This window comes from Lepisosteus oculatus, chromosome 17 (assembly GCF_040954835.1).
Source record: "Lepisosteus oculatus isolate fLepOcu1 chromosome 17, fLepOcu1.hap2, whole genome shotgun sequence".
Taxonomy (NCBI): Eukaryota; Metazoa; Chordata; class Actinopteri; order Semionotiformes; family Lepisosteidae; genus Lepisosteus; species Lepisosteus oculatus.
This window is the reverse complement of record NC_090712.1, coordinates 4987096-5000677: the sequence shown is the minus strand read 5'-3', so window position 1 is coordinate 5000677 and position 13582 is coordinate 4987096. Positions and strand designations below refer to the sequence as shown.

At 42.2% G+C, this 13582-nt stretch overlaps 1 protein-coding gene across 1 annotated transcript; it reads right to left on the bottom strand.

Annotated features, from left to right (window-relative positions):
* Nucleotides 1-496: 496 nt before the first annotated feature.
* LOC102693716 (G protein-coupled receptor 137Ba) lies at nucleotides 497-13225 on the bottom strand. Its single transcript, XM_006638544.3, has 8 exons — nucleotides 12948-13225; nucleotides 11040-11534; nucleotides 8050-8099; nucleotides 6529-6751; nucleotides 4655-4804; nucleotides 3863-3991; nucleotides 2778-2899; nucleotides 497-2401 (listed from the first exon to the last, which is right to left on the bottom strand). Exons 1-8 carry the CDS (start codon nucleotides 12999-13001, stop codon nucleotides 2290-2292), a joined length of 1335 nt encoding a protein of 444 aa, XP_006638607.2. The 5' UTR covers nucleotides 13002-13225; the 3' UTR covers nucleotides 497-2289.
* Between the last annotated feature and the right edge of the window lie 357 nt (nucleotides 13226-13582).

Genomic DNA, 13582 nt, shown 5'->3' with positions numbered 1-13582 from the left:
GCAATAAGTCCATAATGAGCCGAGTTAATTTAAGAACTAGGTTGGAAAGAAAACCTGCAAACACACAGGCCCTCATTGACCCTGATGGTCTCCCCCTGTCCTGGTAGGATCACCTTCTACTGAGGTTGTGATGATGGTGACGGTGATGGAGCTACAGTACTTTGTGCTACTGGTTTCAGCATACAGTACATCGCCACGTGTCCCAAATAGTTGGGCAGAACGGCCCAGTTCTTGCAGGCCTCTGTACCCTCTCAGTAGAGATTTGAGAGGGAAGGAGGTGGGGCCACAGCCGATCACAAGGTCTCTTGTTTTAAGATTACGTAACCGTGACACCATGTTGCTGAAATGTTGTGGAGCAGGGGCTCATAACAACAGCACTCGGGTTCTCTGAGACATAATGTCCATTGGCCGAACTTTGCGCAACATGCAAGTGCTTTTGTTGAAACCATTATACTGTAAAAGAAAACAGATGGAAAAACAGCTGACCGGGATGGTATTTTGTACAACGTGCTCTTTATTTGCGTCTCTAGTTCAGAATGGACCACGAATCATACAGAGATAGGAAAGCTGTAGAGCCGAAATGTGAAATTAAAATAATTATGCATATATAAAAAATAAAATCTAAAACCTTTCTATATCGGGAAAATGAAACATGCATAAAATATATCTGTGCCCCATAAATAGCACTGGTCTTGGATAAAATAAATAAAATGTACCTTTCCCATCTATGTTCCTGCAGGTACATGTCTGATTGAGCTACTCTATCTCTCCAATGTTGAGTGAAGCTTTGTACAAAACATCAGGATTAGTGTTGCTCTCTGACAAATAAGTGCAGGCTGTTTTAATAGGCTTTTAAGTACTCAGACTTAGTGATGTTTGCAGTTGGGCCAGCACTGCAATTCCAGTTCGACTGATGCACTACCTTCAACAGCTCTGCAGTTGTGTAATAACAAAGAATCAAGGCTGAAAATGAAATCTTCAGAATGTTGACCAGCCATCTCTGCACTGCTTTTAAAGCCTTGCCTTAGCTCTGGCTCGGCCATTGAGAGCTAATACTCCGATAAGGTTTCATCTGTCTAAAGAACTGAATCCTCAATAAAAAAGCATTACAAACACAACTGGTGCTATTTGGCCCAAAACCTTTTTTGCACTTTTTACTGTCTCTGTATATATGAAATGCATAAGAGCACACTCTAGTTATTACATCATCATCATCATGTTTATCTAGTAAGTCACAGTATTACTGATAAGTGGGGTTGCACTGTGGCACATTGTAGGTTAGTTTTTCTAAAATATTATACCGTCCCCAAAACAAAAGCATCTGTTTGCTGTGTAAAATGTGCAGAATTATTCTGGAATTGCAAAACCTGCCTCCCAATGCCAAGCCACAGCAGCCCCGCTTTCTTAACCTTCTGATCTTATTCCAATTTTACAGAAGGAGGGTGTTTTCTCCAGCGGTCCCCTGGAGTTGACAAGCCATTCAAACCCTGTGCATGCTCAGATACCCCAGTGACAGACAGTGGGGGTTGTGTGTTCGCAGCAGTTGGCAGGTCTCGGTTTTGTTCACATTTGAAAAGGTTTCCTTCATCTGAAAGCGAAATTGTTCCTTTTGGTTTTTTTTGGATTCCTTGTTTGTGGTCTCGTCAGTCCTGACTGAAAAAGTGGCCCTTGACCAGTGACTCTTATTAAATGTGGATTCTTGTCAGCTGTATTATTCATTATATGAATAATATATATTCATATAATGAATATTTTGCACAGCTGAAGAAGGCTCCCCGGCCGAAACGTGTTTTCTCTCTTCTTTTTTTCAACATGGAATAAACCTGTTACTTGTTCATTTTTATTCATTCTATGCAGTGCAGCATATTCTAGTTATCAAAGCTGTCTGGCTGCCTATCATATTGTTGATCACGCCCCAGCGTCTGCTGTATTTCTGTCATACCCAGCAGTTTGTGAAGAACTGCTGAGACGTTGTGAGAGAGATGGGAGACAAAAAAGATGAATGTCAGTCCCATCAGCACTGATCTCGAGACTGAAGGACAGCTAGTCTTGGTTTCAGGGTCGCCTAGTGAAATAAACCAAGTTGAAAACATTTGTGAGCAGCAAAGCTAAATTTTAGAAGGTCCCGAACAACAAAACACATCTTTTTTTTTAATATATAAAAGTAATAACTATTTACAATGAATGTAAAAGGCCGCATGTCCTACAGTTCGCAGAGCCGGTGAAGCCCCCCGTCTTCCAACATCATCCGTAGGTCCCTGTGCAAATGCGCGGTGCAGGAAGTGTCTGTCAGTAAGGGTTCAGCTCCTCTTGAGTCGGGAGGGAGTCCGGGCTCTCTGTCCCGATGTAGGCCACAAACCCGCTGCTCCGGCTGCCCCAGTCGTAGCACTCCGCCGTCAGGCTGCGGAGGGAACAGCGAGACAGCCCTCACAGGTCAGGCAAAAACCCCGCTCGTCAGTCTTCTTCAAACGCCCCTCAGGTAGCGGAATTCATCTCGCACCCAATGTGTCCAAGTCACTAATCATTGCCAGGCAGCAATCAGGCAATTTAATGGCACTGGCAGGTTTCTGCATTGATTCAGTTATTTATGCTTTGCAAAGTTGGGGTTTATGGATTTACTGCTTTGGGGTCTCGTCTGGTGCCGTCTGCTACTTTTTATTTGGGGGGGGGGGGTATTTTTTGGTCATTTTTAAAAGAACAAAGCAGCTTACAGCTCCTCAGGCAGCATCTTTTCTACAGTGTCGTCTTTCCTAGTTTTTTAAGGGTTTTTTTTTTACCTGGCCTGGACGTTCTGCGGGATGATGTTCCAAGCCAGGTCGTCGTCGCTGTCGTAGCGCCGGGGGTTGTCGAAGAAATAGGCCCTGGAGGAGAATGCGTGGCTGGGGATCCGGGATCCGCCCTGAGGAACGCAGAGGAAAAGACGCAGTGAAGACAGTCACCCTAAAACAGTTGCTAAATTTATAAATTCCCAAGATATCATCTATCGCGAATGTGTCAACCTGCAGCAAGTTAAACAACAGGGTTCAAATCACAGCCTGGACCTTTTTCTGCCCTGGGAAGTGAAATTCTGTTGAAAGTATTGCCGATTTTCAGCAAGCTTTGATAACATTTAGTTTCTTAAACAGAAATATATCTCAGGGCCAATTTTAAAACAATATCCTTTGGAAAGGACCGGATTTGTACTGGTTTGTGACATTATATTATATATGTAGCAAAAATAGTCCTTTGTTAAAGCTCAAATCGACAACAGTGGACAAAAACAATATTTCAGCAGTGTGAAATGATGCATTTAAAGGAGAGGATATTTCAAATAACAGCCTTTATGAAATCAAGCACTGTGTAGCCAAAGCAAACAATCATTCCTTTGCCTTTTAAAGATAATTGGTGACTCAACATGGGAGGAAAAAAAACAACTAGGCAATAGTTGTCTTGACTAGTGCTGTTCGCCGAGAATCAATGTCATGAGATGGAATTAATATTCCTCTATAAAGAATGACTGGCAAAATGTCCTGAATCATAGCACATGTGTCACACCTCACTGTGGGGCTCACAGCAATGCCCTTGTCCTGGAAAGCAGTCTTAGCAAGCATCTGTCTCAATTTATAGCACAGCTGTACCCCTCACATCAGGAATGATAATACCAGTTGTCCATCTTACTTCAGGAATAGTAATACCAGCTGTACTGTACTCGTTACTTCAGGAATAGTAATACCAGCTGTACTGTACTCCTTACACCAGGAATAGTAAAGCCAGTTATAAGTCTCGTGCTTGGAACTGTGTCTGAGTACCAGATATCAGCAGGTGGTTTTGGGTCCAAGATCCCCAAAGCTGCCCTGGACACCCCTCCCCCCTCCTGACTCACCCCGTCCTGCGCCGGCCTGCGGACCCTGAAGAAGAAGACCACCAGCGATGTGGGGAGCAGCTCCCACACGAAGAGGATGACCCCAAATACGATGTAGCCTGCGTCCCCCAGCATGGTCTTCAGGTCCGCCTGCCCGGAGAGAGGAGAGGAGGTGTCAGTCAGCCCACAGAGCCTGAGGTGATATTCTGGGGCTCGGCTACGTGTCTGTCAGAGTTTACGCTTGATTTGTTAACCATTTAAGTCCTCCTTGCAAACATTTGGCCAAATAGCTCATTATTATTAGTAGCAGTAGTCAGATTAGTCTTCAGTTTAACACATAATTATCAGCATCCTGTATCTGAAACGAGCTGGTTCAATAATTTATTGGGCATAATACTTTTTCGCATTCATTTGTTAGTGTTCAGGTTTATTAAGAATGTATCCATGTGCGTTGTGGTTCAGCAGAGTAATTAAAAAAATATTTGCAATAATTGTTTTTACTTTGGCTTCAAGTTTAGCTCATGATTGCATAGGTAATCCTTGTAATACTGCCCTCTGATTATATGAGTACTTTGCAAAACGTACATAGGGAATATACAGTAGTTTTGGAAAAAATAGCTCTGTTGAGTGTGATGCCAGGTGTTAAAATGGGATTATCGTGCAAGATGTGAAAACACAGCTGAAAATTGGCCTACTGTTTGAGGGAAAAAAGGACGCCTTCGAAGAATTTGCATGTCAGGATCTATGAGCGTGCATAAGTTAATGAATGTGACATTAAGGACATTAGAAAATACAGGATCTCAACCACAGTACCTGATCCGATACGTTGTACCAGTCATAGTCGAAGGAATTGATGTTCTTGTAATTGGCGAGAACCAGCACCACCAGGTTGTAACAGGCCCGGGAGGTGTAAAGGAGAATGACGGTCACTCCTATTATTGTCACCTGGCATACTGATGTTCCCTGAAAATAATTACAGGGAGTTAAAAAGCCACTCTGCGTGTGTGCCAGAAGTATAACTGATCTAGCTACCAGAGGTACGTCAGGAATAAGATCAAAGTGGGCCAGACGTTCAACAGGGAATGCACAAAATTATTGAGACCAAGTAGAGATGCTTTTCAAAACCATCGTGTAGGCAGGAGCCAGCGAAGAGTAGATAATGCTGTCGGGTATCATCAAACAGTTAAATCACAGAGCGTTAAATAAGGTGGGCAGCTTCCAGAATTTACAGAATGAGCGATTGTTGTCCTCCCTTATCAGTTGTATTTTGACAAACCATAGAAAGACAGTCTTTGACACTGTAAGATGTTGATGTGGGTATGCATTAGTATAAACAATATATATATATAGATATTAAACAGCATTTAATTTTAATTGAGTTGGTACTACATAAAGAAAATGTGTAGAAAAGAGGTAACCAGTAATGATTTTGAATAAGAACAAAGGATCTAACCCGTTTAGTAGTTAGTAGTAAATGAATCCAGAGATCTCATTCTTGACATGGGTGGGCAGACAGTTCGATACTCCCACAACACTTAGATCTATAACCACATCAATGCACTGCTATTTCGACTCACAACACAGCATTTCAGTGTAGTTTTGATGCTCTTTCTGAGGAGCCTCATATGTAGCAGCACTAGTACAGATTTCTGGACAGTCTTATTTCTTAATCACAGTCTACTAATATTTTGAATTTTATTGTGATTCAAAATCATTACTGGTTACCTCTTTTCTACACATTTTCTTTATGTAGTACCAACTCAATTAAAATTAAATGCTGTTTAATATCTATATATATATATTGTTTATACTAATGCATACCCACATCAACATCTTACAGTGTCAAAGACTGTCTTTCTATGGTTTGTCAAAATACAACTGATAAGGGAGGACAACAATCGCTCATTCTGTAAATTCTGGAAGCTGCCCACCTTATTTAACGCTCTGTGATTTAACTGTTTGATGATACCCGACAGCATTATCTACTCTTCGCTGGCTCCTGCCTACACGATGGTTTTGAAAAGCATCTCTACTTGGTCTCAATAATTTTGTGCATTCCCTGTTGAACGTCTGGCCCACTTTGATCTTGTGGTCTTTCAAGCTCAATGTCAAAATTACGTTGTTGTTACCTTAAATGGTACTTTCTCAACTTTTGACTCATTTCACAGAAATCCAACTAATATTAGTCCCTGGACGTGCTTACCTAAATACATACTTTAGGTTTGACGTCCTTAGCACAAAAAACATACTTTTGTAATAGAGAGAGTTCTATAATATCACATAATCTTTGCTGGGAATGTCAGTGCAGAATGATTTAAAGGCCAAGTTCTCACAACTGAACTGGCTCGGCCGCCAGGAATCGTATTCCCATTAGACACAACTAAATGGCTCATCCTTATTCATGCTCTAATATCGGAGGGAGATCATTTGTGTGACAGCATTTGTGTGACCATGTGCTGCGCTCTGTAACAGTGTGAAATGGTAAGTTTATTATTTTATCGTTTCTTGCAACAACAAAAATACAACCCAGAGAGCAAACCCCCACTGTGTGGAAGAGTAAACCTTTGGAAATGCAAAATGATCCACTCCTGAGCTCCCCTGTAGGTTAGTTGGTCCTAGAGACAGATAAACACAGTACCTCCACCTGAGCAGGTAAGCCCATAAATGTCCCACCAGAGGAGACTCACTTTAGACTCCAGGTAGATGTTTGCTAAGGACATCTTGGCTATTTTGTAGAGGCACAGAGAGAGGGACACGGCGCAGAGGACAAACAGCGTGTCATTGATGGCCACTCGAACGAGGACGATTATTTTGACATCGGCACTGGACATTTTCACCAGCAGCGCGCAGGTCAGGTTCACCACCAGAAACAGCAGGCTGATGGACAGGAAGGTCAGGTACAGAGGTAACCTGGTATGAGCGAATGGAAGAGCTCAGAATCAAATCAGCAAGAATCAAAGTCCAGACTTTCTGAAAGTCTGCCATGATAAATATGCTCAGATTGTTACGTGGGCTTCACCAGGCTCTCACTGTTTTGACTTTGCCGGAATTGAATAATTGCATGGTTTACCATCATAAATCATTTAGAAACATAGAAACAATCAGGCCTGTTAAATATTTACCGTGGTAAATCATGATGTTCTCAAGTAAAGTACAGTGAGGGTATGGCAAAATCCTTGACATGCATAATAAACACAGTGTACTCTACACATTGCAGTTGCAAAAGACAAACACAATAAAGGTGAGTATTATGCAGAATTTTAATTGTGTGACAACCATGGGACATCACATTACTTGGCTTCATTGTAATAATAATTGCTTACACTTATATGGCACTTTTCTGGACACTCTACTTCAAGAGCTTTACAGGTAATGGGGACTCTCCTCCACCACCAGTGTGCAGCCCCACCCGGATGATGCACCAGTACACTCACCACACACCAGCTCTCAGGGGGTAACACCCCTACTGTTTTCAAGAAGCACCCTGGGATTTTTAATGACCACAGCCAGTCAGGACCATGGATTTACATCTCATCTGAAGGACGGCACCTTTTAACAGTGTAGTGTCTCCGTCACTATAGTGGGGGCAATAGGACCCACACAGGCCACAGGAGGAGCACTCCCTGCTGGCAACACTAACACCTCTTCCAGCAGCAGCCTTATTTTCTCCCAGGAGGTCTCCCATCCAGGTACTGACCAGGCTCACACCTGCTGAGCTTCAGTGGGCTGCCAGTGGTGAGTTGCAGGGTGATATAGCTGCTGGCTAGTAGAGCACATTTGTTCAAGCACTAGGCCAGTGGAAATAAAGTAGCTTCTCTTCTTGTAGGCCCTCTCTGTCCTTGTGTACTGTAGATGATGAAGTTCCCCATTAGCTTAGCGCTGTGTTTAATAATAACCCAGCTAAAAGCTGTGTGTTCTGTGAAGCTGAAAACTCTGGTTGCCCAGGTTACGTTTCACTTCCTTAAAAAAGAGAGTTGCTTTTTTTTTTCAATAACCTCTGACATTTTACAGGCTTTTTAAATTTTGTTGTTTAAATGATATTTTGGAAATGTTTGCCTGAGTTTGTCCAGGTTCAGACGTTCAGACTGCAAGGATGTGTCACATTTGAAAGAAACAGACAGCCAGGCAGTTAGCCCACAGAAAACAACAGCCAAAGCTGGACAGTTCTCAGCCTTATGAAGAAACAGAGTATATTAAAGGCGTCTGACCTGTACTTCAGAAGTTCTGGTGCATACTTGGATTTAGCCTTAAAAACAACCTGCATGGGAGGAGAGAAAAGAGAAGTTCTGAAGAAACATACCATGGAGTCATTTGTCTTTCAGCAGCCCAAGTCTGTATCTTAAAGTTTATGCTGTGACACTGCATCAAGGAAGCCCACCTGCCCCTTGATGAGACTGAATTACTAATTAATCTAAATATCTGCTGTAACCCCAACCCCCAGAAACAAGTAGGGATGTGATCAGAAATCCATAGTTTGCACATAAGCATAAAATTCATGAACCTAATATTCATGCTGTCACCACTTATTTACATGGATGTCTTTCCGGATCCTGCCTGAACAGGTACAATGAAGTATCACACATAAAGGGATATGTACCTTGCACTTATGATGTATTTGGGTCATATACGTATGTGTGATGTGAGGCAATGATCTGCATGTCCCAACAGACATTCGCCGGCTCGGTCTGCTGGCCGTTCACGAGTTCTTTCATGCCCCCGAAACGGATGCCTGACCAAACGAATAGTCATTTCACAAAGCAAGCGAAAAGGTTTCCCTTATCGCCAGGAAGCCAGCGCAAAATGGGGAAGTGTCTGACACAGACAATCTATTTAAAAAAGAAATTCTTCCTCTTAACTACGGGTAAAAAACAGCAGGAATAAAAAAAAATATGTAGTAAACAACTGAACTTCCAAAAAATAGTCAAAATCATGTATCACAATTAAAGTGCAAAAGTACAGCCTGTCTAGCAGCATTCTTAAGGAAAATAGTCACTCCCTTTCTCACACAATATGTTGCTGTTACAGATTCAGTAACTTTATAGTATACTCCTTAACATAGCTGAATGCTGGTATTCTTTAAAGTAAGCTGTTTATACAGTATGTGTGAGTGTAAGGGCTGATTCACAGGAGACGCAAACCTGCCCCCAGTCAGGAAATATCTGTCCTATTTTGAACCTTGTCTACCCAAATTAGCAAGTTTTCCTTCAACTTCATGCAAAGTGGCAACATTTGTGCTTATTTTTTTTCAGATCCACCAATTACACAACGCACTTGCTTTTAAACCACGGCCTATATTGCTGGTTTGACGCAACAGCCCCTTTACTGAATTCTTTTTTCTGCCCAGCGTGAAGTTAAGTATCTAAAAGGAAACAGCGTGTTGAAACAGTGTTTGTGTTCCGGAAGAAACACAGGACATGCAGAGATTTTCGACAGAAAAGGCTCTGGACAGTGCGTTCGCCAAACTCCAGACTGTTTCTCTCAGGTTTCACACGTCCGCTGGCAGCTCCTCAGGATGTTCACATTCACCTTACAGCTTTTGAGGCAGGGTTTTAAGAAGCGTACAGAGGTCACCATATGTGCTGAAGATTTAAAGTCAGATTACATAAAAGGTTCAACCTCTAAATATTAATTTGAGAAAACTTTTGTTTGGCCGCATTTTCTACAGAAGTTAGACTGGCCAGGAAGGATTAACGGAATAGAAAGAAATTCAAAGACTGGAAGAGCAGAAAGTTCTTGTGGTTTTTATTCTCTCTCACATACGCAGGAGAACACTCTAAATCTGAAGAGTCTTACGCGCTGAGGGAGATTTCCCAAGTACAATGTGTGGGATTTATTGGGGATTCCAAAAACAGTGCCAGAGGTTATTTAATTGCAACAGAAGAATGGAAACAAAAGCTGCTGTTCAGATTAGCTGTGGATAATCTCCAGTATATACAATCACAAGAGATCACATCGGAGATACTGTTGTTTGGAATGCTAACAACAAAATCTGATTGAGATACAGAAGGTGGTTTACTATACCGCAGCTAGAGATTTACTATTGAATTGTCTTTTAAGAAAACACTGCTCCTAACACTCTAAAATAAACCTGAACTACAACCTGTGGCTAATCACCAGGCAGCATGAACCCTAACCCTTAGAAATAGTTAAACTAAACACTAACTCACCAAACCCAGTGAGTCCTCAGTTCCCATAAATGTAAACAGTTAACAAACCCTAATGCCAGCTTTATCCCTAAAACCCTTAAACACTTACCCTAACTTTAATACATCTAACGTAGCTCTAATAAGATGCACAGCCCTAATAAAGTAATACATTATATTCTAATTAGTAATTAATTAGTAATATAAGCCTCACCGCTATATTAACTATAAGTAAGAACCCTCAAGTCAAGCCCTAAACCCTCTCCAAGGTGTGATTTGTCATCAGTCCTCCTGGGGTTCTAGATGTGAACCACAAAGTAAAGTAAAATAATAAACAAAATATAAGCACTATGTCATTTTGCCAATTTAGATTCTGCTCCTTGACCATAGACTCGGTAAAGTATTTGGAAAACTACATGCGTTTAAGTCATGTATTGAGTTCATTTAATTTTTCACTTTTTCAAGTCAGGTTTTTTTACTGAACAAATATGCTTAGTTAGCATGACCTGGGCTCAATGAATCATTTCTAACTTGGAGAGCTGCCTCTAGCCTTTGCAGTCTGCTCTGCAGTCCAGTGGTTTATAAACTTGTCAAAACGTGCCTGTTGTCAGGACCTCCTGTGAGAACAAGACTCACTGTCAGCTGGCTCTGATGAAGTAAACAGCGAAGTCTCTGCTTCACAATTTGAGCGGCTTGAACTGACACTGACTCCACAAGAGCGCTGAATGAATGTACCGTACATGCAGCATGACTGTAAAAAGATGTGTGCAAGTAACTGCAGTGCATCACTTCAGAAGTTTCGCACACCTCAAAGACAGAGTCTGAGGGTCACAGAAGGATCTATAACGTTCGAGACTCTTGGTGTTTACTAACTGGACGGTGGTGCACCTGAGAGGGTTCTCCCTGCCTGGCAGTAGCTGAAGTAGCTACAGTAGGTTTTTCCCACAGGAGCAAAAAAATGAAAAAAGAAAAACAGCATACCTGTAACCCATCTCCCCATTTCTCATGAGAGCTTGCCTGACACACACTCACAGACACACAGGAGGAGAACTGACCTGGGCGAAATAGAGGTTCATCAGGCTGAGGGTGAAGAACTGCAGGCACACTGGGAAGCAGTAGAGGAGCCAGAAAGCGAAGGGACCGAGCGAGTTGGCCGTGACGAAGTTCCTGAAGTAGAAGGAGAAGAGCACGGTCCGCAGTGCTGCCCAGAGCAGGCAGAGGAACAGGAAGACAGTCTGGTAGCTGAAACGCTTGTGCCTGTAGTGGAGGACGAGCCAGAGCTGGACGTACACAAAGACGAAAAGCAGGGAGTAGAAGACGGTGTAGGCGATGGTCAGGCCCAGCTTCACGTAGGGGGGCACGGCTGGGCTCAGGGTCGGGGGCGGCACAGAATCGTTCCTCTGGAGGTCCCTCACCGGTGCTGCCATCACCTCCCGCCCCCGTCCGCCACCGACCGGCGGTAGGCCTCTCCGCTCCGCGTCTGTCTCAGCGCAACCTGTCTCCCTCTCCCCGACGCCGTTCCATGCAGGCTGTGCATGCAAGCGCAGCCTCTGGCATGAACAGAAAAAAAGAAAACAAGCTCACTTCCTGCTTGCACATCGGCGAGGGCCAGAAGCTGCAGCACATGATCTCTATTCAGAATGAATCATTTGTCAGCACTTGGCAGGAAACTGAAATTTGCTCTTTGTGGGCAATCCCCAAACAATCCACACACTGACAGTTCTTTAACTCTTTAGAGAGACCCAGTCTCGGATGTGGACCGAGACGAAAGGTTTTATTTATCTATTAGCAAAAGGTTGACTTGGTTTCAAATTGACAAGTTGTACGCAACGGTTTTCTTTGGAAGGCCTTCAAAAAACCTGTAGAGGTTCAGATGTTACAAAGCTGTTTCAAGTTTTTTTGTAAAAAATGACTTGTTCCAGGTCTATGTTCATTCCCAAGTGTGGAAACTCTACACTTCCATATATATTATAGATATGTAATCTGCTGTGCATATATTTAGGTAGCTTAAATAGCAAATCCCTTTCAAATTGCTCTTAAACTATACTTCACCAGTTACTTTTCCTCGTGCTTAGCTATGGACATATGAAGACACAAATCACCTAGAGATTAGGAATATAGGTAAAAAAACAAAACATTCAGAATCTCTAACACTTTTCTTTTTCATGTCAGTTTTATGAATAATAAATTCATTAACCTTTTGAATGGGAAAGTACAGGTCGAAGAATATGGACATTTAATTTATACGATTTGAAAAATGGAATTGCGAGTCTGTCCTGGCTTTGTTGCTGTCGCCTTGTGATGTAAGGTTTACAAAACAGTGTTTCACGTAACTAGCGTTAACTTGTTTGCAATACCCATCGCTATTTACAGTTTCGTGTATTCAGCTTGTGTAAGAACATCTATTAATAATATCGCCTAATTTGAGCCTCAATGGATCGATGTTGTCCTCTGTTTAAAAGATGTCATGCAAAGGAATGCATTGTACGGTCGCTGTGCTATATTTACGTTTACTTTCACTTCTGCTAATGCAGACTGCTGTATTTATAGAAAATATCTATAGAAAATATTTCCCTCTACGAGAATATTTCTCTTTTTCGAGAGAGCTTTGTATTTTAAAAAAGTACAACAACCACCAGGATGACCTACACGAAGAATACAAATCAAGTAATATAATGACTTCCACGCATTTTAGTGTTTCTAAATCTTTTTTTTTTCCTGTTTGGTGGCGCACACTGACTTACAGATACTGTGATATCAAACTCGATTTGGTATTAAATGCAGATATTTCCACATTAAGTGTACTGAATCTAAGCACGTTTTAGCCCCTTCCACACAACGTTACCAGACGTTTTCTTCAGTACAGCAGTGCTTCACTCGCTTAGACGCTTTTACTCAAACGTTTGAGGCAAGATGCTTAGGTCAGTACGCCACATGAGATCTTAATCCTGGGAATCCCATACCAGCAGAAGTACAAGGATCTCTTCTCTAAGAGGATAACGAGAATCCCCTGACATCTAGAAGCCCCGTGGTCCATATTTCATTCCTTCGAAGATGCTGTGCGCTCAAAGGTCCTTCTCCTTGTGCGCTGCTGCTTGTTTTCCTCCGTCTGACCGCAGGTCATGAGAACTGGGGAAGACCGGTAATGGAGGTCCTCTGCTCGGACCTTTGACCAGCCCCGTCATTTCTCTCGGGATCGATAAACATTTCTGTCGGACTCCACTTCAGTAAACACGACTGGAGTTTGTTTTCCAGCCTCTAAATTTTAAGGGGCAATCTAGGTAAAACAAAAACAACACGGGAAAGGCACAAAGCTGTAAACTTGTGATCTCCTTAGTCGGGAAAATATGCCGTAAGGATGGACACAGCTAACGGACATGTTACTTAATTTAATACAAGCAGGAAGCAAAGATGCATTCCATCGTGTGGTCAGATGGACACAGAATAAATTGAAAGAATATGTTTCCACAAATCCCACTCAGAACAGCTACAGTATTGTAGCAAATGAGCCGTTCATGATCAAACAAGCCGTTTGTGTAGAAATAATGAGGTATGGATTAAGTGTCGGGTTGATTTTTCACTATTTTTAGTTGCTAAA

What these genes read in the sequence shown, in the direction of transcription:
- LOC102693716 (XM_006638544.3), bottom strand. Translation starts at nt 13,001, where the DNA reads ATGTCAGGGGATTCTCGTTATCCTCTTAGAGAAGAGATCCTTGTACTT. An exon ending in CCAGAACTTCTGAAGTACAG is followed by an intron (nt 6,752 to 8,049) that starts GTCAGACGCCTT and finishes CGCTCATACCAG; the next exon opens with GTTACCTCTGTACCTGACCT. An exon ending in ACATCTACCTGGAGTCTAAA is followed by an intron (nt 4,805 to 6,528) that starts GTGAGTCTCCTC and finishes AATTATTTTCAG; the next exon opens with GGAACATCAGTATGCCAGGT.